We start from the raw sequence: 23199 nt of genomic DNA, 5'->3' as shown, positions 1-23199 counted from the left end.
ATCGGCCGGCGAGTGCGCTGCGGGACTCCATCGCTCTGTGACGCAGGCGCGGGCCCGAGCGGGGCGGAGTCGAGCCTGCCGGAGCTCCGCCCCCAGCGGAGGAGGCCGAGGCCGGGGGCGTGTCCGGGGCGGGGCCGTGCCCTGCCCCGCCCGGTCGCCGAGCAGTGGCCAGCGCAGGGAGGGCCCGGCCCCGGGATGTGAGTGAGGCAGGGGTGGGGGCGCGGGGTGGGGCGCCAACCCAAGACCCCGGGCTTCCCAGGGGTCCCCGTGGGCGGGAGCGCGAGTGCGCGGGCTACCCGGTGGGCCGCCAGGTGCGTGCCCAGGTATGGCGGGCGAGGGGGCGCTCGGGTCGGGTGCGCCCAGGCCGGCCTCGCGCCACTTCTCTGCGGTCCTAGGGACCGGTGAGGGTCGCGGGGCTCCGACCCGGGCGGGGCCCAGCGACAGGCGCGGGTCTGACGTCTGCCCTGTCCCGGGCTCCACCGGCTGTGCGGAGGCCTCCCGCAGTGACAACAGCTGGCGCCGGGTTTCTGGTCCCTGTGCGGAGGTGTAATGGGGGGGAGGGGGGTCAGCTGCGCGGCTAGGCTGAGGTGATCTCCATTCCTGGCTGCGGGTTGGGCCTCAGTCTGCGTGAACCCCGACCTGCTGTTTCTGGGAACTGTCATCCCCACCCCCAGCTCTCAGGGATAGGGCGCTCTCTGTGCTCAGCTATTTCGGTGCATCATCTCGCGACAGCCACATGTTTTACTTAAGGAAACTGAGGCCTAAGGCCACACAGCTTTTTAGGATAATTGCAATAATGTGGAGGGGACGTGCCGAGGCCTGGCAGCCAGATACACCTGGGTGCACAGCCGGTGCTGCACCCACCCGCAGTGTGACCTTGGGCACACCTGGTTCCCTCTCCAAGCCTCTGTTGGGACCGCTGGCGCCTACCTCCCAGGGCTCCGGTGAGGTTTGGGTTGGACAGTGCAGGGAGAGAGCCAATGCTCAGTGAGGAGCTGCTCCCATGACCGTCGTTGCTGTTGCTAAGAGGCCCTTTCCCTGCGGCTGTGGAGCTGTGTGGTCAAAGTCAGCCGGCAGCGAGGAGGAGGCTGCTTTCCACACTGAGACTGCCCCTGTCTCTGTGTCTGTCCCTGTGCACGCGGAAGGCCACACACAACTCAGCTGTACCAGCATGTGCCGGAGACACGCTGGCCCATCGTGTATTCACCACGCTACAACATAACCTTCATGGGCCTGGAGAAACTGCACCCCTTTGATGCGGGAAAATGGGGCAAGGTGATCAGCTTCCTGAAAGGTATGGAAGGCCCTATCAGACCCTACAGCTGCTTCTTCCAACCCACCCCTCTCTCCCGGCCCCTTCCTGTGTCTTCCCTGACACAAGCCGCGGTCTCCCACCTCCACTCTCAGCCCTCAGACTGCCTTCCACTCATGCAGGCAGAGTCTTTTCAGTTCAGGCGTCTGAGCATGATATGTGCCTGCCTCAGACCTTCACTGCTCCCCATCACTGTGGGTTTAAGTCCTGTCCCTGTCCGTGGAGGCCCAGTAGAAGGGGGGCTGATTAAGGATGGACACCAGGAAGGTGAAGTTTAGAGCAATCCAGTGTCTGTTCCCCATAAGCTCCGAGAGTCCAGGAACTAGAGAACCTTTGCTCCAAACCCTACTGATTGCAGATGGAGGAAATTGGAGCCCAGAAAGGTTAGGAAACCTGCCCAAAGTCACACAGCTACCAAGTAGCAGAGTGGGGTCTGGAACCCAGAGCTTCAGGCTCGCACCTGTCACCTCATTCCACTGAGCAAGGTGGTGCTCCGGATTGTGCCTTCTACTTCGGTTTGTAATCCAGGGGTCTGGTTTAGGTGGGAAATTCAGGCATCACAGCAGGCTAGTGCGAGAATATTCTCCCTTTTCCCTGCATTAGGGGTTCCTCAGTTAACAGAAGTAGGGAACATTACCTGGCATAGGACGAGGCATTGTGGATCTTTAAATCACACAATCCTGATCATGCCATGGAGACAGTTTCGCTTTGGGGCTAGCCTGTCTTTAACACCTAAGCGCATCTCCCTTTTTAACAAATCTAGAGCGAGCCACACTGTTGCAAAAATAGAATCAAATTACAGATTAATAACAGTTTGTTTGTATCGCATATGTTTTCTATTTTTGGTTTTTCTGTTTATGGCAATTGGTTTGGATTTTCCATTTGCAATAGTAACCAGAGTGAGCATCCAAAGAAAACTATTAAGTAGAAGAAGGACAAGTGGTGTGCCCAGGATGGTGAGAATACACGGGACCAGCCTGTTGCTCATCTTGCTTCCCTGACTATGGTCCTTCATGCACTGTTTCCAGCAGACTCAGCCCAAGTCAGTCCCCCCATTGCCCTTTCTTGGGATCCTGCGTTACCCAGTAGCTCAACATAGGATTCCTTGTCTCCCTCATCTCTGAGCTGACCATCCTCCTGAGTTCCCTCCTTCCTCCTCGGAGGATGTGGGTGGAAAGGAGGCAGGGGCCACATGGTGCTGCCAGGAAAAGAGCTGGCCCTTTGCCTGAAGGCAGTGGGGAGACTTGGAATGTTGTTGGGGGAGGGGCGGTGGAGAGTGCCTTCTGTATGTGGAGCTATGTGCAGGAAATGTATGGGATCATTTGCTTTCTAAGGGTTACACATTAAAACAGTTTCTCTGGATTCTGACCTTGTCCCTTTGATTCCCTAGAACCCAGAGCATCGTGGTCCTATTCTCACTGTGCCCCAGACCACTTCCTGTTTCTTCTTTGGCGAAACAGAGCAAATCTTGTCTGGTGGATGTGAGGGGTGATAAAATACTGCAGTGTTTCCCCAGCATCAGTTGCCGTTTCCTTATACCCCCTGCTCCGTTATTTACTTCATTTTTTTTTTAAATTGACTTAGCCTCTGCTTAAAAAAAACTTAAGTAAACTTGTTTTAAAAGGAAACATTATATCATCTAAATGGGAAAAGCCAGTTTCACTGGCCATAAATAGAAGGTCGTGGTAAAAAAATAAATGCAGGAAAGCTGTGATTGACTTCAGGGTGCTGCAGTCTGTGAGGTCGCTGCTTTTTGGGTTAAGAAGGGAGATGAGCGAGGGTTAGGCAGGCCTGAAAGAGAGACCACACCACCCTGGGCCTCCCGTGACATCACCAGAAGGTGGAGAGGGAGAACTGATAAGGCTTTTTCTCATTTTGAGTCAGCCTTATCGACCCATGTGCCACCTCCTGTGAAGGCTGTCCAGCTCACCTCTCAGCTGTTGGTGGCTTGGGAAACCCAAGGATCGCCTCATGCCCAATGCCTAATGCCCTCTGGCCATTGTCCACACTGGCCTGGGAGGCCACCTGTTTTCAAAAGCCAGCCGTTTTCCACCTCCTCTGGGGCAGGGCTAGCAGAGGCTAAGCCTGCAGCCTGTTCCAAGGGGTGGTCTGGAGCCGGGTCGGCCATGAGGCCATCAGGGAAGCAGGGTGCTCACTTTGTGGTTTCAGAAGAGAAGCTTCTGTCAGATGGCATGCTGGTGGAGGCACGGGAGGCTTCGGACGAGGATCTGCTGGTGGTGCACACGAGACGCTATCTCAACGAGCTCAAGGTACAGGGTCTGGGGCCTGGGGACGGCTGCTGACCAGGAGGGGTGGTCAGAGCAGGGGCAGCTCGGTCTGGGGAAGCACAGCCCCAAGGGGCTCCATTCCTGCCCCTCATGCAGGGGGATCATGTGAGTTTGTGGTCCCCAAGAGAAGGAGAGAGGTGTCAAAAAGGCAGATACCAGGGATGGGTAAGGCTGCTCCAGTGGGTAGTGAGCTCCCCATCCCTGGGGGTATGAAAGCAGGGACGACCACTTGGCGGAGTTTGCACCTTCGTAGAGCTTCTACATTATGCCTTTCAATCTGTGTTCTATGAACAGGCCTCGGAGACCCTTGCTGACATGCTGGGTGAGGGGACGCCAGCCCCTTGTCCTTATCCAACCAAAGCTGTCCCACATAGGTCTATTTTTATATCGGGCTGACGTTTGAGGTTCTTTTCTAAGAGCTTCTGCTGCTAAAGACTTGTTGAAAACTGTTGGGCCAAAAACTAGTGTGAAACTCCCCACGTCTGAGCAAGGGATATACACAAGTGGCCAGGCAGGTGGTAGTGGTGGTGTATGGGGCAAACTGGGGGGCTCCTGCCCCTTCCCAAGTGGGTGGCTGCCTCTCAGCTGCCCTGGGGGCCCCACATGGCCAGAAGGCCTGGCTTTCAAAGAAAAGTGAGAAATTCAGATTAAGTGGCAGTCCCTGGTTTCTTAATGCGGCAGCTCATTTCAACATTTGTAAATCCTACCCGCAGACCAAACTGGGCCTCCAGGCTGCCTGCTTGTGACTTTTTTCCAGAGGAGCTGGTGAAGCTGTCATCAGTGCTGAGGTTCTGAGGCCTCTGTGTGGGGAGCTCGTCTAGAGGGGAAGCGAGGCTGGGGAGGTGCGTCAGAACCTGGTGCTGCCAGCCTGCCCTGGTGGGGGCATGGTCGGGGATGCCACAGGTCCTCTGCCAACAGTGTGGGAGCCCAGAGCCCCGACCCCCACCTTGTCTTAGACTCAGTGCCACAGCACATGCCAGAGGTCACCAGGCCCGTCCCCTCTATAGGTGGAAAAGCCTAGGCCCTGCTCAAGGTCACCCAGGAGGTCCAGCAGCCCTCAGGGAGACCCCAAGCAGGGCATCCAGAAGCCAGTCTGTCTTCCTGGTTCCTGGTCACGGCTGCTACCTGCCCTCCTCCCCCACTCTGGCCGGAGCTGTGAGAATTCTAGATGAAGCTGTGACAGTGTCAGCTCATGAAAGATTACCAGGAAGAGGTTGCAACCTGGCTCCTGGGAGAGAGAGGTGTGCGAGGCCTTGGCAGGAAGCCCAGTCCTTGGCTGCCCTGGTTTCCTGGGGCCTGGACATGCGTGGTCACAGTCCACAGCCCAGGAGCTGGGCCAGGAGGACATGCCTTCCAGAGTCCACAGGGTGAGGGTGGGGAACAGGGACCGATGACGACGGGTCTGGGCAGGGAGAGACCAGAACAGAGTGGGACCAGGGTGGATTGAATGTGAATGTGCCAGAATAAGGCTGAGGGGGAGGGGGGGCTAGGCTCCAGGATGCCACCTGCTTGAGAAGACTTCAGGGGAACTGTGCAGGGCTGACTGTGTCCCTGGCCTTGGGCCCCCAAAAGCCTAAAGGCAGCTTACTATGTGATAGGTAATAATTAAAAAAAAAGTATTAACAGGTTGAGACCTGAGTAGGCAATTGAGGTCAAGGGCAGCAGGAGCACTCAGACATGCCAACTGAAAGGATTAATCAAAATGCTATGGTTGAGCTTATATATTTGGCTTGGAGCTCCCTGGCAGCAAGAGCAAAAAGAGAAACAGGCTGATTTCCATCGCACCTACTAAGGTGAAGCATTCAGTCATTCAACACATCTATACCAAATACTGACTGTGTCCTGGGTACAAAATGAATAAGCAAGTTTCTCTGCTCCCATGGGTTTGCATTTTTGTTGTGGAAGACTGGAAATAAAGAAGTAACGACACGAGAGGATTTCACAGAGTACCAAGGGCTGTGAAGGGAAAAAAATAGAGGATAACTTAAGTGGAGGGTGGAGGGTGACTGGGTGGTCAGGGAGGGCCTCACAGAGGTGAGGTTTGAGCTGCGACAAAAGAATGAAGAGCGAGTGGAGCTTTGAAGGAAGAATGTTCCAGAACCACATACCTACAGGGGGAGGGGACTTTGCCTCCTAGAGGGAAGAAGGATGCTCAAGGGAATAAAAAGCTGAGGTGGCACAAGATGTGGTCAGGGAGGCCAGCAGCACCAGGCCACGCTGCGTCTTGCAAGCCGTGGGCGGAGTTTGGATTTTGTTCCAGATACCACGGGAGAGCCACATGGTATGATGTGCCCTTGATGCTCAGGCAGGAACCACCATGCCCATTGTGGCACTTAGGGGCTGCAGCTCCGGAGCATTCCCCTTGCCTCTGTTCGTCCTCATCCCCTTCCCCTCTCCCCCCAGCTCTCTGCAATGTTCCTTTTCTTTTTTTCTCTGCTGCGGGCATCTGGAACAGTGCCCTGGAGAGTTCCTGCTGGTTTCCTCGGCTGTTCTGTGTGCACTGTGGGAGGTCACCCTCTGCCCTGTGCTGCCTCACCCATGTTCCAGGGCTCACGCCTGGCCCTGGCCCAGTGTGGCCTTCGATGCTTAGTCATCCAGGCATTGAAGGGGATACAGTACCTGATGTTTGCCAGGTGATGGCCATTCAGGGAAAGAAATGTGTATTGAGCGCCTACTGTGCGAAAGGCCCAGAGTTTGCCCCACTGAAGGTGCTGGTTGGGTTGGGCCAGGGCCAGGCTCCTGCCTTCTGCTAACCCCAGTGACAGTTTGCCTGGGGTGTGGGGTGGCATGACACAGATCTGACATCTCGTCCTTGTGCACCCTGAGCTAGGTAGTGCTCGGGATACCTTTATACGGCAAGTGTTTTGTTTTGTTTTGTTTTTAATCCAGCAACTGTTTAATGAGCACCGTGCTCTGTTCCAGGGGAGGCAGGATAGAACAAAAGAGATGGAGTCCCTCTCCTTATGGAGCTGACATCTGGGGGAGTCAGCCAATAGACACGATAATCAAGTCAATGATCTGGTGTGTTAGAAGGCACTCGGTGCCATGGATGAAAGTATAGCAGGAAAAGGGGGAGTAGGGGCTGCAGTTTGAAATAAGGAGGTCAAGGAGGGACTTACTGACATGTGATCATGGACTGAGGGCAGTGAGGGAGTGAGCTATGTGGGCATCTGGAGGGAGTGCATTCCAAGTATAAGGATTAGCAAGTGCAAAGGCCCTGAGGCAGGAGTATCTGCAGTGTGTTCCAGTATTGCCACTGGATCGGAGGGAACAGGAGGGAGTGTGTTAAGGAGTGTGTTAAGCTGAGGGATGTGGTCTGATCTAGGGTTTAGCAGGATTGCTTGGCAGCTGTGATGAGAAGAGGCTGGCAAGACAAAAGCAGGAAGATCAGTGAGGAAGGAGGTCGTCGCAATAATCTGGTGAGAGATCCGGGCTCTCAGACGAGGCTTGAAACAGCGGCTGTGGATTTTGGGGGAGTGGTAGGAGTTGGAGTTTGCAAAGAAGAGGAAACAGTAGAATTTTCTGCGGTTCAGACTGGGTATGCGGCATGCGAGAGAGAGAGAGAGAAGCCAAGCTCACCTGAGCCTCAGGAAGTCCAGACACCTCTTGGGCCTGGTCACCGACCTCTCAGCACTCGGAGTCCTGTCTGGGAGGGAGACAGACCCTCGCACCAGAACCCCAGGGGGCTAAAGGCTTAGAGAGTCTCTGGGGAACTGGGCCCCCTCCCCGGGCCTCTGATTTCTCTCTCTCACTTCTCTCTTCTTCTCCGAGGGGGCTCTTGTCTCCTTTTCTTGTTAATTACAGTAAAATTCAGATAGCATAGCCAGTAGCCATCCTAAAGTGTAAACATCGGTGGCATTTGTTACATTGACGATGTGGTGCGACCATTGCTGTTTAGTTCCAAAATATTTTCGTCGCTCCGACGGGAAACTGGTACCTACAAAGCCGCCGCTCCCATTCCCCTTCTCCCCGGCCCCTGGCGACCACCAGCCTGTGTTCTAGCTCTCTGCACTTGCCTTTTCTGGAGGCCTCACACGCGTGGAGTCACACAGCACGTGACCTTTGGCGTGAGGCTTCTATCAGCAAGCACAAGCGTAGCGTTTTCAAGAATGATCCATCCCATGGCGTGAGTCTGCGCTTCATTCCTCATTGCGGCTGAATAATATTCCGTTGTGTGGATAGACATTTTGTTTATCCGTTTCTCAGTTGGTGGGCATTTGGGCTGCTTCCAGCTTTTAGCCTTTTGTTGCTATGAACACGCATGTACAAGTCCATTTCTGAGTCCCTGTACTCAGTTATTTAGGTTATATGCCTAGGGGTAGAATTGCTGGTCACAGGGTAACCAAGGGGCGAGCAAAATGACCCCCACAGCAACTGCACGTTTTACATTCCTAACAACTGTGCACAAAGGTTCCAATTTCTCTGTATTCTCACCCACGCTTGTTATTTTATGGTTTTTGTTTGGTTGGTTGGTTGGTTGGCTGCAGCGACCTTAGTGGGTATGGAGCGGTATCTCATTGTGGCTGTAATGTGCATTTCCCTGTCGGTCAATAGCACTGAGCATCTTTTCAGCCACTTGGTGGACATTTATATCGCCTCTTTGAAGACGTGTCTGCTCAAGTCACAGGCCCAATTAAGACATTTGGTTATGGAGTGTTAAGAGTTCTTTGTATGTTCTGGATGTTATGTGATTTGCCAATAATATCTTCTCCCATTCTGTAGGTTGTATTTTCGCTCTCTTGCTGGTGTCCTTGGATGCATAAAAGTTTTGAATGTCGCTAAATCTCAACTTATCTTTTTCATCTTTTGTTGCTTGTGTGTTTGGTGTCACATCTAAGAATCCATTGCCAAATCCAAGGTCATGAAGATTGACCCCGATGTTTTCTTCTAAGAGTTTTAGCTTGTATGTAGGTCTTTGGCCCATTTTGACTTAATTCTTGTATATGGTGTGAGGTAAGGGCCCAACCTCAATCTGCTGCACGTGGTCTCCAGTTTTCCCAGCACCATTTGCTAAAGACACAACACTTTCCCCATTGACTAGTCTTGGTACCCTTGTGGGGAATTGGTTGGCCATAGATGTATGGATTTACTTCTGGACTCTCCGTTCTATTCAGTTGATGTATATGTCTCTCTTATGCCACTGCCATATTGTTTTGATCGCTGAAGCTTTGTAGTAAGTTTTGAAATTGGAAATTGCGTGTTCTCTAAGTCTGTTCTTTTTCAAGGTTTTTCAGCTATTTGAGGTGTCTTGAGATTCCATATAAATTATAGGATCAGCTTCTCTATTTCTGCAAAAGAGGCCATCAGGATTTTGATAGGAATTGTGTTGACTCTGTAGAGGAATCCGGAAAGTATTGCCATCTTTACAATATTAGGTCTTGAACCCATGAACACAGGTTATTTTTTCATTTGTTTAGATTCTTAAGTTCTTTCAGCCGTGTTTTGTAGTGTTTAGTATACCGGTCTTGCACGTCCTTGGTTAAATTTATTCCCAAGTATTCTATTATTTCCATTGTTATTTTATTTTTTTATTTAAAAAAATTTTTTTTAACATTTATTTATTTTTGAGACAGAGAGAGACAGAGAATGAATGGGGGGAGGGCCAGAGAGAGAGGGAGACACAGAATCTGAAGCAGGCTCCAGGCTCTGAGCTGTCAGCACAGAGCCCGATGCGGGGCTCGAACTCACGGACCGTGAGATCGTGACCTGAGCGAAGTCGGATACTCAACCGACTGAGCCACCCAGGCGCCCCTCCATTGTTACTTTAAATGGAATTACTTTTTAAATTTCCTTTATGGATTATTTGTTGCTAAGGTAGAAAAACACAACTGATTTTTGTGTGTTGATTTGGATCCTGCAACTTTGCTGGATAAGTTCTTCAGTTTAATAGGGGTGTGTGTGTGTGTGTGTGTGTGTGTGTGTGTGTGTGTGTATTCTTTAGGATTCTCTGTAGCTAACATTATGCCATCTGTGAATAGAGATTAGTTTTACTTCTTCCTTTACAGTTTGGAGACCTGTTATTTCTTTCCTAATTGCTCTGGCTGGAACTTCCAGTGTGAGGTGGAATAGAAGGGGCAAAAGTGGGTATCCCTCTCTTGTTCCCGATCTTAGGCTGAAGGTTTCCAGTTTTTTAGCACTGTGTATGGTGATAGCTATGTGATTGTGTGTGTGTGTGTTTGCGTGTGCACGTGTGGATGATAAATGCCCTCTGCCAGCCTGGCAGAGTTCCCTTCTGTTTCTAGTTTGTTGATGGACTTTATCATGAAAGGGTATTGGATTTTGTCAAAGGCTCCTTCTTCATCAACTGAGATGATGGTGTGGATTTTTTTCCTGTCTCTCTTTTTGCTCCCACTTCCACTGGTGGAAAGTTCTGACCCAAACCAAGCAGTTGGGGCCTCCACATGGGGTTGCAGCCAGTCTCTACTGGGGAAGCTCACAGGCCAGGCCTTTTGGTGGGCAGTGGGCATTAGGCTGGGGTGGTAAAACCTCCCCTGTTTATGTCATTCATTCATTCATTCATTCATTCATTCATTCATTCATTCATTCATTCATTCATTCATTCAGCACTATGGGCTCCAGTTCGCTAGAGCAGTGGTTCTGCAACTTGCTTAAGCATTGGAATCCACTGGAAGGCTTGTCGTGATGCAGATCACTGGTCCCTACTCCCAGAGTTTTGGATTCGGGAGGTCTGGAGAGGAGACTGAGACCCTGTGTTTCTGACAAGTTCTCAAGTGCTGGTGTTGCTGGTTTGGGAACTATACTTGGAGAAGCACGGCCCTAGAAGCAGAGCCTGTGGTGGGGATGGAGGTGCAAGGGATTCCCTGAGGGCAAGCCTCGGGTGACACCTGTAAGGGGGGGGAGGGGAAGCAGCTGGGCACACGTATGGCCTCACCTGACCCCAGGAGGGCTCTGCATTTGTGCTGTCTTGGGAGCAGAGGGCCAGACTGTCCTAGCCCCTTATCAGCTAGTCATCCAGCTCTCCTGGGCGGTGCAGGGTGCAGGGGAGGTGACCTCCTCCAGGGAGTGTGTAGGCAGGGAGGAGTCTGGGCAAGGGTGGGCGGCATGCGCTCTAAGCACCTGCTGTGTGCAGGCTTCACTCTCAGCATCATCTGTATAGCAGGAATGAGAATGAGTGTGTGCTTACACTCCTGGCTGTGGCATCCTTCTGGAACAGACAGATAACAACTGAGACATATCGTAACGCCAGGTAGAGACAGGTGCTGTGCAGAAAGATGAGGCAAGGGCAGGGGTCGGGGTGGAGCCGGGGGGGTCTTCAGATGGGGAGTTGAGGACAGGCCTGGCAGATTGGTCTAAGGCCCCGTTTTAGGCCTGGTGGGGAGGGGTCCCTGTTTCATAGATGAGGAGACGAGACAGAAGTAAGGGTTGTGTCCAAATTGACACAGCAGTGGCAAAGCCCAGAGTCGGACCAGTTTTTACTCTGAGGAGGACTTCTGAGCCCTGTCCCCACCCTACTCCCATCTAGCCCACCCCTCAATGCCCTTGCCTGGGGCCAGGCTCTCAGAGGGCCTGATCTGGGTGCCCTCATCCCAGCCTGCTGCCCTGCACGCCCCTGTGTAGAACCTCCCCGCCCACCCCCTCCTCCAGGGCCCAGCCGCCAGCCTGCCCCTCCCACCCCGTCTATTTTTCACCCTGGCCACTGGTGGTTTTTCTGGAGCAGCTCCGTCCAATAGAACTTTTTGCCACGGTGCACATGTTCTGGAATGGCCCTGGCCAGTAGCCCCTAGGCACACGTGCCTATCGAGCAGTTGAACTATGGCCAGTGAGACTGAGGAACGAAATTCTATTTTCTTGATTGAAGTAACAAAATTCTAATAAAAAATTTTTCATTTAAAATTATACCCAAGTAGCCACGTGCGGCTGGTGGCCGCTGGATGGGACAGCACGAGTCTAGCTCATCAGTAGGCAGCACCGCTGCCTTGCACAGAGGCCACGGCTGGGCCCGGGAGAGGGCTGAGCCGTCTGGCACCATCTCTCACTGCCGGAAGTGGAGAAACGTTGGCAGACGTGACTCTTCCCCCGAGGGGACCGGTCCCCTTGGCTACATCCCAGACGCGCTTCTGGTGACTGTATACCCGGCCCATGGAAGATTCATTCCCTAGTGTGTCCCACGTGATTGCAGCTTTCCAAAGGTCAGTAGGCGTTGTGTAAAAAGTAAGGCAGGCTGGCAGAGGTTTGTGGCCAGAAAACTCGGGCAGCGGATAGGATTCTGTACGGCAAAATTTCGAGCCCTTTACACGTTTCCCATGTGAGTTTCCAAGAGGTGGACAGCATAAGCAGTGTTTCCCAGAGTCATTTGATGTGGAACCCTTTCCTGATAGCGCGCTGGGCTAGGCAGTTGCTGCGGAACATACTTTAAAACATGCCCCCTTTGTGGCATGTCCCCGGAGAGAGGGAGGCAGTGGCTTAACGTGTTCCTTCAGCGGCTGAGTTGTGTGTTCACTGTTTATTCATAGAAAACTGTGGTTCTGGGGCTCCTGGCCGGCTGGGTCTGTAGAGCATGCAACGGTTAATCTCAGGGTCATGGGTTCAAGCCCCACGTTGTGCATGGAGCCTAATGAAAAATAAAAAGAAAGGAAGAAAACCATGGTTCCATGCCTCCCATAGGCCAAGCCTGTGTTGGGCAGTGGGATTGGTGTGAGGAACAGTCAGAGCTGGCCACCTTCCCTTCTCTGGGTCTGTCCCCCACCACACGCACACACACGCACACGGACAGGTCTTGGAGCATGCCAGCCTTCCTGGCTGGTCTCAGCTCTAGCACCCGTGCCACCTCCCAGGCCCTGTGATGCCTCCATGGTGCAGCTGGGAGGCCGGGGGTTGAGGAAGGCTGGAGGGGCACCTCCCTTTTCAGACTGCAAGTGGTCTGTGGGCCATAGGCCACGTTCACCAGCTCCTTCACTTGAGTGAGGGCTTCCCCAGCCTACAACTGTCCTCAGCCTTGGTGGCCTGGGTGGGGGCTGGGGGTGGCCACACAGGTATTCAGTGCAGTTCAGGCAGCCTGGGTTTCCCAGCACACCTGGACCCTATGGAAGTTGACATGGGGCCTGTTCTGCCTTCTCTCCCTGGCCTCAAGTAGTGCCCCCTGGCTAAGGCGCCTGCCAGGACCTTCCCAGGCATATGCCCTTTCTGCTGTCCTACCTCATCCTTGGCCCATCCTCTTTCCTCTCTGCTGACTCCTCGCCCTTACTGAACATGCCTCTCCTGCCCTAAATCTCCTCCCCTGGTGGGAGAACCCGGTGGCCATGCTCCCCGTTCTCAACACCTCCCTTGGCTTACTCCTTCCTGAAACTCCTCTCTGCCTGGCCTCCTGAGGGCCATACCTCTGTCCCACCCCCACCCTGTCCCAGGACAGCCCTCGATTTTCACAGTGGGCTACCTTCTGGCCCTTGCCTTCAGGGTTGGAGTCTTGGGGTTCCAACCTTGCATCCTGGACTCCTCTGTCTGCCCATCCCCTACGTGCTATCTGCTAACCTTCCCCCTCTCCCCTCCTCTGGACCCTCATTATTTCTCACTTCCTCCCTGGGGCTGCTGCTGCTTCTATTCAAGTTCTCCTAATTGGTCCTCCTGCTGCAGCCAGAATAGCTTGGGCAAGCACCATCTGATGGCTCCCTGCTGCTCTGATGAGGCTGTCTGAGAGAGAACATTCTCTGGCAGCACAGGCCCTACGGGAAAGGCCTGGCCCCGCCCCACTTGTACCCAACTTCTCGTGAGCGCGGACTCACTTCTCTTTGCCAGTAGTTGTCTTTTCACCTTGACTGTGACATCCAGGCAACTCCCGTTCACCTTCAGAGTCAGCTTGGAGGTCACTGCCTCCAGAAAGCTGCTGTGTTCCCACCTGGACCCAGACCATGTTCTCCATCAAAAGGCTTTGCCACATTGCATATGAGTGCCTCCCTGCTCAGCTGTGGGCTGTGTCAGAAGGACAGGAGTAGCCCCCACCTTGGAGCCTCAGTAAATATATACAGAGTGCCCTGGGCCCCTCTGAGGCTCTGCCTGGGGTCAGAGGAGAGCAGGGAGCACGGATCCAGGTACATTCTCAGCCAGGGTTCGGGATCTGGGCCCATGGACATTTGCCCCGGGGTCTGGGAGGGTCACAGGGAAAGCTGTGTCCTAATCTTCGTGTGAATGCCTTTTGGGTACCCTAGACCCTCCTGCCTCGGTAGCCAGAAACGAGGGCCTGATACGCCTTTTGAAGGGAGGACCGATTCCTAGCGGATGATGAGGTCATGTGCCGGGGAAGCGGACCTGGGCTTCCAGTGCTGGCTCTGCCATTGACTCACTGTTTGACGTTGGAAAGAAAGATCTTCCCAGCTCAGGGCCTCAGTGTCCTCCCCCTTCTGTACAGTGGGTGGGCTGGGCCAGGGCTGGGTCTGCCGCCCTTGTGACTTGGCGTCCTCTGCAGCTCTCGCTCTGGGCGCAAGAGGGCAGCCAAGGGCTTTGGAGGAATGTGGGCCAACAGCTTTAAGGCAAGGAACTGTTCTTACTGAGCCCAAAGCTGGGTCAGGGGCTCTCACTTCTTACCAAAGGAACTGCACTTGACTGGAAGTTCTCCCAGGTCACCTGGAAACTGGCAATCTGATTTCCCAGCTGTTGCCTCTGCGCTCTGGGCATAACGACCTGTGTCTCCTTCCACAGTGGTCCTTTGCTGTTGCCACCATCACAGAGATCCCCCCTGTCATCTTTCTCCCCAACTTCCTTGTGCAGAGGAAGGTGCTGAAGCCCCTTCGGACCCAGACGGGAGGAACCATCATGGTAGGTGGGGATGCAGGTGGGAGGAAGGGCTGGGCTTGGGACCCCACACCTCCGGGCCTTTGCCCACTCTGGGCTCTCCATCCGGAATACTCTCCTCCCACTTTGTAGTTGAACAAAATCCTAAATAGTCCTCAAGGCACAGTAACAATGACTCTTTCTCCCAAAGCCTTTCCCACTTGGGGACATTAGAATTCCTTGTTCCTTCCCCCATGACCTCCTATGAGAGTTACCGTATTTGCTGGTGTATAAGATATATCCCCTTTCCCCAGGGGGTGTATCCTCAAGCTATGGCTATAGTGTTCTCAAGTCAAGATGGCAAAACCAAGCCCCCATGGCTTCAGTGATGGGCGATGCTCCCCTCACTGCCCATCATGGGGGTGACAGTAAAGAATACTTACAGCAAAAGTAGCTTCTTCATCCCATATGTAGTTGTCTTTAAAATTAGCCACAGGCTGCCAAGTTAATTGGAGGTAGAGAAACATTTCAGATTTAGATGTAGGATAATCTTTTTTTAAAGAATATTTCATAAATATTTGTTTTAAGAGAGAGACAGAGCATGAGCAGGGGGAGGGGCAGGGAGAGAGGGAGAGAGAGCGAATCCCAGGCAGGCTCCGAGCTGTCAGTGCAGAGCCCAATGTGGGGCTCATACTCACAAACCGCAAGATCATGACCTGAGCTGCAATCAAAGAGTCAGAGGCTTAACGCACTGAGCCACCCAGGCGCCCCCTAGGTGTGGGATGAATTCATCCAGAGCCAGATCAAGACCTATTGATCTATAGTTTTCTTTTTAGCTTTGGAAATTTTTTTTTTTGTTTTTTGTTTTTTGTTTTTTTTAAATATCACTGCCCACTCCCAAACCATGATTTCCTACAAGATTTTGGTATTCAGCCTACCGTATTTCTGTGGGTCCAAAATTGTCTATTTTTCCACTGAAAGCCTCATCAAAATCCTTGTCAGCTCACGTGTGATCATAACTATGTAACTTTGATTTCTTCTAGTCGCCTCTCAGAATTGCAGTTCTGCGGCTTTGCAGTTCTCATACAGCAGCCAGTCTGGTACTTCCAAGACTGAGTCTGAGTCTGCTGGAGGGTGGGGGTCTCCTGAACCCTACCTCATAGATCATCCTATGTCAGAGCTCTCTGGAAATGGTGTCTATGGAATGAATGAATGAATGAATGAATGAATGAATCAGTGAATCAGTGAATGAATGAGTGAGGGAATTGGTTGCCTGTGCCTCTCACCTTGTGCTTGTCTCCAAAGGCAGGGAAGCTGGCCATGGAGCGAGGCTGGGCCATCAATGTGGGTGAGTGCCCCAGCCGGTCTGGCTTGCTGGGTCCTTGGGCTGGGAGGGCCAGGAGGAACCTGAAGGCAACCACTGTGAGTTCAGATGCTCTGGTGCCTTCAGAACCACCCTGAACCTCCTTCTTAAAGTGGTCTGGAGGGGGGGGGGGGCGGGGATTTGGCCATCTGGTGCCTGGGAGGGACCAACCAGTGCCTCCATCTGGTGTGGGATTCTCATCTAAAAGAGTTCTCCAGATGGCTCCCCAGCCCTGCCTTTGCATACTTCCAGTGACAAGGGGCTCACTCTGTCATCAAAAGCCTGCGTCATCCCCTGGGCAGCCCTGCGTGGGGCTGAAACCTGCAGAATTTCAGAGTCTTTCCTGAAAAACTCCATCAGCCTCCCGGGGCCCAGGACAGCCTTCAGGGCCATGGTCACGTAATGGGCAGACAGGCCCAGGGTCAATGCCGTGTCAGGGACCCGAGGGCCAGCACTCCGGAGTCCCCTGGACTCTCCCCCAAGACTGGCTCACGGGAGGGTTACACAGACGTTTTTCCTCATCCCTTCCTTGTGTGTCCCTCACTGAGGTACAGCACTTCACAGTTAGCAAACCTCTTTACTGTCTGGCCTCTCCTTTGAGCTGGGCATTATCATGTCAGCCCCATCATATCGATGAAGAAATGGGTGTGGGGGAGAACCCCCGCCTTTGGCTGTGAGCTCCACAAGGCCAGGGCTCGGTCTCTTCCATCTTGGTATTGCCAGGAACCGAACATCGGATCTGACATCACCGTGATGTGACGGTCTGCTGCTGAACAGATGGATGAAAGAGGCATGCCCTGTGTGTGTCTACAGTGGGGTCCCCACGAGGGCCTCGGGAGGCCCTTCCCCTGTGGAAGATGTTATGACCTGATAGAGGTTAAGAGGCCAGGTCTTGATCCAGCCTGGGTTTGAATCTTGGTTCTGCTGTTAGTGAGCTGTGTGATCCCAGGCAGGTTGCTTGATTTTCTGTGTGCCTCAGTTTCTTCATCTGTAGAATGGAGGTAATGGCAATCGTGCCCCCACTGGGGGCTATAGGGAGGTTTCAGTGAGCTCTGTGCCTGGTTAGGAGTTCATTATTGGCTATTATCTTGTTAAGATCCGTTGACAGCCTGTTGGCATGAGAATAGGCAAATCCTTTGTAGCTGTGGGCCCTGGACCCTAACTGCTGGGTGGGGCAGTTGTTGGGCTCAATTTCAGAGGCCCCCGAAACTCAGGTTGCAGGGCAATGGGCTCTCAGGGGGGAGGTTGTGGCCGGACCCTGGTGTCTAAGGCCTTCCCCATGGCCATGGGTGGCCAAGACCATCAGAAGGTGCCCTTCCTGACCATCCCTTTCTACCACCTGCAGAATCTGGGTGGTCCCAGGGTAAATGGGTCCCCCATAGCCCCACCACCCCTCCCTGGCATGGGAAATCACTTGGGGGCCGGCCTGGCTCTGCAGAGGCAAGGGACAGTTTGGGGAAAGATAAGCTCCTAGCCCTTGGGGGTTGTGACAGGCACTGTGGACTCACTCGATGGGACAGCCTGCGAGGTTTCTTGCTCCGGGTAGGGATGGCTGTGATGGCAAAGCTACCTCCTGACCCAGGGATGGTGACGCGCCCGGGTGCTCAGTTCAACTTGCCGACCTGGAGTCCCAGGAGCCTGTCCCTGGGAGCTGAGCAGGGACGGGATGCGGGGAGGATGTAGGGGCGGGGCAGTGCCTGGCCCTGACCACGCTGTGTCTGCCCTTCTGCAGGTGGAGGCTTCCACCACTGCTCCAGTGACCGGGGCGGAGGCTTCTGTGCCTACGCGGACATCACACTGGCCATCAAGGTGCGCCTGAGCGCTCGTGGGGGCTCGCCTCCAGGAGCCCTCCCTTGAATCCCCCCCCACCCCCAACTTGGGGTTCTCCTCCACATTACAGAGAAGGGAACTGAGTCTCAGAAGGGGAGGAAGCTGGCAGGGACTCCAACGCAGATCTGACACTTTCTGTTTTTTTTTTTTTTTTTTTTTTTTTTTTTTGCTGGGGTGAGGGAGAGAGAGAGAGAGAGAGAGAGAGAGAGAGAGGGAGGGAGGGAGAGAGAGACAGAGGGAGGGAGGGAGGGAGCAGGAGAGGAGCAGAGACAGGAGAGAGAGAAGTCCAAACAGGCTCCGTGCTCGATCCCACTAACCATGAGATCAAGAGTCCGACGCTTAATCGACTGAGCCACCCAGGTTTCCCTTATTTAATCCTCATGTGTGCAGATGAGGAAACCCAGGCTTGGGGAGGTAAGGTCACACGGCTGAAAGGTGCAGAGCTGGCAATAGCCGACACCTCTGCTGGATTTCAGAGCCCCCCTTAACCACCCTGTGCCTGGCCTTGTTCTGGGCATCAGGAATGGACTGACGTGGCCCCTGTTCTCCCAGGGCACACAGACTAATGGTGGGAGTAAGCAGGTCAACAGACCCTGGTCATTCATAGAGGGTGACACACAGGAGACCTTCCTGGGGGTAGGGAGGGGAAGGAGGGCTTCCCAGAGGAGGCATGAGAACTTGGCCTTGTGGGATAAGGCAGAGGGCATAGCCTTGGGGAGAGGTTTCACCTTTTTAACCCGTATATATTCCTCTAGGAATCCCAGGCTTTCTCTAAGAGCTAGCCCAATTGCCCCACTCCTAATCTCCAGCCCTTCAGGGCACAGCACATGCTGCCTCCTCCAGGGAGCCTTCCTTGACCATGCACACATGCTTCGCTTGACCCACACAGTTCTGAGTGTGTGAGGTCTTTGCCCGGTGGCCTGATTGCCCACAAGCCTGTCAGGCCTCCCACCTGACCCCTTGCCAATTGGGAATCCCCAAGGGGCTATGTCCTCTGGCTTGTCTGAGTCCTCACCTCCCCCTCTCCTCCCCTGGCAGTTTCTGTTTGAGCGAGTGGAGGGCATCTCCAGAGCCACCATCGTTGATCTCGATGCCCATCAGGTGAGTACCCTGTGGGGGCTGCAGTCTCATGGCCCCGCCCCCCCAGCTGCTGCCCATCAGCTCTGTCCCACAGCCCCCTACTGTGGGAGGCTCCCTTCCCCCGGGGAACATTGCCAAGCCCCAAGCTGGGCCTCTGCTCCCCCCACCCTGATCTGCCTCTCCCCTCGCTGCTCATCCTCTGTGCCTCAGGCCAAAAGTGGAGGGTCGGTCTTTGTCCCTCTGCGCCACTCAGCCCAGCCAGGGCACGGGGTCCACCTCATTGCTTCGGTCAAACCAAAGGATCTTCCTCCCTTCTGACTGCCCAACACACCTGGCTGATGGCTTTTCCTAAAGCCCAGGGTGGCGACACCACTCTCACGCCCTGAAGCCTGCTGTGGCTCCCCAGTGCTTCCTAGTCAGTTTGGGGTGCCACCCCTGCACGGAGCTGAGGACTACTGTGGGGCTGCACCTGAGACAGATGCTCACACGCATGATTTCAGGCTTGCTCAGGTTCCGGGTTACTTCTTCCTCAGGGCTCCAAATATGGGGCTGGCTCCTCTGGTCAGACTGGGCAGGGTGTCACCTGGGCTCTTGAGGACACCTCCCGCCCCCCCACTGCTGTTGGGCCTGTGTGCTGCTGGGCACCCCACAGTGGAGTCCTATGACACTGAGCTCCGGAACTGAGCCACACCTGCACAGCCCTTTACAGGTTCCCTTTCACGTCCCTGATCCCAGCCGATCCCACCACAGACTCTAGAGGGTGGCAGGGTTAGAGCTCCTTTCTCATTCCATGGAGAGGAAACTCAGAGGGCTGGGCCCCGCTCAAGGTCATGCTAGAAGGTCATGGGGCTGCGTTTTGAGGTTGAATTCCAGCTCTGCTACTTAATAGCCACGAGACCCTCTGCCTCCAGGGACCAGCTGAGCTCCGCAGGCTCATGGGGCATTTCCTGGGGTGGGCGTGTGCAGGCTTCCTGGCCTTGCTGAGGGCCCCTGTGTGCAAGCAGCTTTTGTGTCCTCTCCACAGGGCAATGGGCATGAACGGGACTTCATGGGTGACAAGCGCGTGTACATCATGGATGTGTATAACCGCCATATCTACCCCGGGGACCGCTTCGCCAAACGTAAGCTGCCCCCTCATCCCTCAGTCTTAAGTGCGGTCGTGCTCATATGGAGCTCTCTCCTGAGTATTCCCTACATGCTGGCCTCTGCAGAAGTCACTTCATTTGTCCTTAGCAGCCCTGGAGGTGGGGGTGTGTTCCCATTTTATAGATGAGCAAACTGAGACCTAAAGAAGTCACTTGACCCACCCGAGATCACATAAACCTGTCCGACAAACACATGTGCGGGTCCTTACATCAGGGTACCCACCAGGAGAATAAAAATAGACCCCTCCTGGGTATGCATTTGTCTGGTGGCAAATAGGGAATGACAAAAAAGAAATGAGAGGAAAAATATGAGAAGTCGAAAATACAAAATAGAAGTCGAAAACACAAAATGCATTTTCAGATGTCAAATGTAACAGTTGTGAAAATAAATGCAGGGCGGTTAAACTTACCAGCCAAAAGGCGGAGACTCTCAGATGAACTTTGAAGACACAGGGCCCCGCCCGCTTTGCAAATAGGGGACGCAAGTGCAGGAAGGGCACGTTTATGCCGGTGCATCTGCTCAGGGTCATTCAGCCCCAGGTGTGGCCCAGGGGCCTGGTTTCCGATTAAGGTGCTGGATTTGGGCCTGAGGGCACAGCAGGGTCCTCATTTCTGGGCAGAGGCTCCAGATGTCATCGACAGGGGGTCTGGAAATCCCCAGGGCAAAGTGTTTCTTCTGCACTCCCTTCTCTCCCTTGGCCGCGCCCCCTTTGCGGTTCTTGGCGCTCTTTAGTTTCATTTGGGGCGGAATGAATGAGGGGGAGCAGTGCTGGAGTCAGACTGTGTCCGATCCTGCTGGGACACTGACTGGGCCCTCCTGAGCTCGTTGGCCTTTCTTTGCCTACTGGGCTACTCCTGTCTCTCCCTCAGAGGCCATCAGGCGGAAGGTGGAGCTGGAGTGGGGCACGGAGGACGACGAGTACCTGGATAAAGTGGAGAGGAACCTCCAGAAAGCCCTCCAGGAGCACCTGCCGGACGTGGTCGTGTACAACGCAGGCACCGACATCCTTGAGGGCGACCGCCTTGGGGGGCTGTCCATCAGCCCCCAGGTGCGTCCCTGCCCTGAGGGGGATGCGGGGGGGGGGGTGTGCAGCAGGGAAAGTGGGCGGAAGCAGCGGCGATCACAGCGGGACTTCCAGAAGCCACGGGGCCCCGGCCGCCCGCCCGAGTCAGCCTCCCCCTTCCCCCCACAGGGCATCGTGAAGCGGGACGAACTGGTGTTTCGGGTGGTCCGCGGCCGCCAGGTGCCCATCCTCATGGTGACCTCGGGCGGATACCAGAAGCGCACGGCCCGCATCATTGCCGACTCCATCCTTAATTTGTACAGCCTGGGGCTCATTGGGTCTGAGTCCCCCAGCGTCTCGGCACAGAACTCGGACACCCCTCTGCTGCCTCCCGAGGTGCCCTGACCACGCCACCCTTCTGCTCTTCTGCGCGGTTCCCTGCCTGCCTCAGCCCGGCCCGCCCCTCAGCGCTTCTCCTTTTCTAACCACGGGGTGGTGGGGGCAGCTGCCAGGAGGTGCCGAGGGGCAGGGGCCCGTCCCCGACCGGGCTGGCCTTAGGGGCAGCCCCTCCGCTCTCCCCATTGGGTGTCAGAGGGTCTCCAGGCCCCTCTGTGGGCGGGGGCAGAAGGCAGGGCCTGAGTCCCAGAAGACCTCCTGTGGGGCCCCAGGTCTGACCAGGCCCTGCAGAGGCAGGCAGTTTCCCGAGGAGGAGGGAGAAGGGCAGGTGAGGCTTTGGGGGCACGAGTCATGTGATTTGCCCCACCCTTTCGCCCTCACCTCGGGCAGGGCATGGGGAGCCATGGGTGCCCGTGTCCGTGTGGGGGGGCCTGAAAGCTGGGTGCTGCAGCGAGGCCTCTGGAGGGGGACTCTGGATTCCCAGCCAGCAGGCAGGACACCTGGTCCTGGGTGTCCTGGATGTAAGGGGTGGCGGGGAACGGGGCTCGAGTGGCGTCTCCCCTCTGGTGTTCCCCTTCAATAAAGCAAGGGCTGGACCTGCTTTCCTAGGGCTCCTAGGTGCTGATAAGGAGAGGAGAGGCCTGAGGAGCTCCAAATCTGTGCTTTAGTCATGGTCCTGCCTGTCAGAGATGGGCCTCAGCACTGGGGGCTTGAGGGGGCTGCGAACCCCGCTGAGGAGGGGACAGAGGAGGGTGAGGCCCAGAAGGGGACACTGGGGATGGGGACAGGTGGCCAAGCCGGGTCCTACAGGACCTGAGGCCCCAGGTGAGGACGGAGGTGCCGGTGGTCAGGCTGGAATTCTGGGAAGGAGGGCAGACATATCCATCCTGGCCCGTGGGTTGTAACGGGTCCTGGGGCAGGGCCTTAGGTGGGGCTATTGCTTCCAGTGTCCAAGGTCCCAAGTGGGCCCTGACTTCTGGTCTTTGAAAAACCCCAGACCCTGACCTTATTCTCAGCTCTAATCTGAAGGGGACACCCTGGGCCCCCCGCAGAGAGCTGGGTGGGGAGAGCATCCACCCTTCATTACCTGAGTGTGTTCTTAGCGATCAAAGGTGGGGTGGGGAGAAAAAGTGGGCCAGCGGAGGCACATCCCGGTCCCCGGTCAACCGCACCTGGGGGACTCCCGTTCATTACCATCTGGGGGTGCTCCTGCATTTCCCCACTTTCTCCCTTACACTCCCTTGGTGCTCCCTCTGTTGGGGGACGGGAGGAAGGGCTTGAAAATCGTGAACTGTCAAAACGGCTGACCTCCTGGACTAGACCTCGAGGCACTAACCACGCCCTTGGACCCCCTCACCCGCCCCCTGCCCTTGCCGTTGGTTTCTCTGCATCTGACTCAAGGTACCTAACATCCCCTCATTTCCACCTGGGGCCTGTGACACGTGGGGGCAGGCAGTGGGCTGGCTTCATCACCGTTGAGCTTCTGTTTGTAGAGAACCATAAAGGCTCTTGATCGGACCGGCTGCTGTGTGTTCTTGAGATGGAGCATCCTTACCTCCTAAGGATTAGAGGAAGTAAAGATTTAAAATCCACATCGAACGAGGCCTTACATGGCCTCTCTCAGAGAGAAAGAGTGCGAACGGGGGGAGGGGCAGAGAGAGAGAGAGAAAGAGAGAGAGAGAGGGAGACACGGAATGCAAAGCAGGCAATGCGGGGCTCGAACTCACGGACCGTGAGATCATGACCTGAGCCAAAGTTGGACGCTTAACCAACTGAGCCACCCAGGCGCCCCTAGTATCTGTTCTTAAGACCTGAGTTGTCTGCTTTTGGTAAGTGATACCCCAAGTTATAAAAACCCAAGGGAACGTGCCAACTTTGTGAAGTGCTGAGTCTCTAGCCGAGCACCTTGCTGACCAGGATCGGGGGAGGGGGGGGCGGTCCTGCAGCCCAGGGTGAGAGGGGGGACAGGCTGGGGGAAGTCCAGGGTCGGACATGTGCTATAGGGAGAACTTGGGGGGCAGGAAAGCTTGGGAAAGCACTCTCTGGTGGAGCCCGC

General features: G+C 54.8%; 1 protein-coding gene across 1 annotated transcript; it reads left to right on the top strand.

The window, feature by feature from the left end:
• Positions 1-46: 46 nt before the first annotated feature.
• On the top strand, positions 47-22661 carry HDAC11 (histone deacetylase 11). The gene is made up of 10 exons (XM_023250059.2): positions 47-197; positions 1146-1294; positions 3482-3582; positions 14254-14370; positions 15631-15673; positions 17421-17497; positions 18557-18619; positions 19623-19719; positions 20614-20792; positions 20937-22661. Coding segments are annotated over exons 1-10 (1044 nt in total). The 5' UTR covers positions 47-195; the 3' UTR covers positions 21153-22661.
• The last annotated feature ends 538 nt before the right edge of the window (positions 22662-23199 follow it).

The sequence above is a fragment of the Felis catus genome, chromosome A2, assembly GCF_018350175.1.
Source record: "Felis catus isolate Fca126 chromosome A2, F.catus_Fca126_mat1.0, whole genome shotgun sequence".
Lineage (NCBI taxonomy): Eukaryota > Metazoa > Chordata > Mammalia > Carnivora > Felidae > Felis > Felis catus.
Note: the sequence above shows the minus strand (reverse complement) of the source record. Positions and strands in the feature narration are given on the sequence as shown.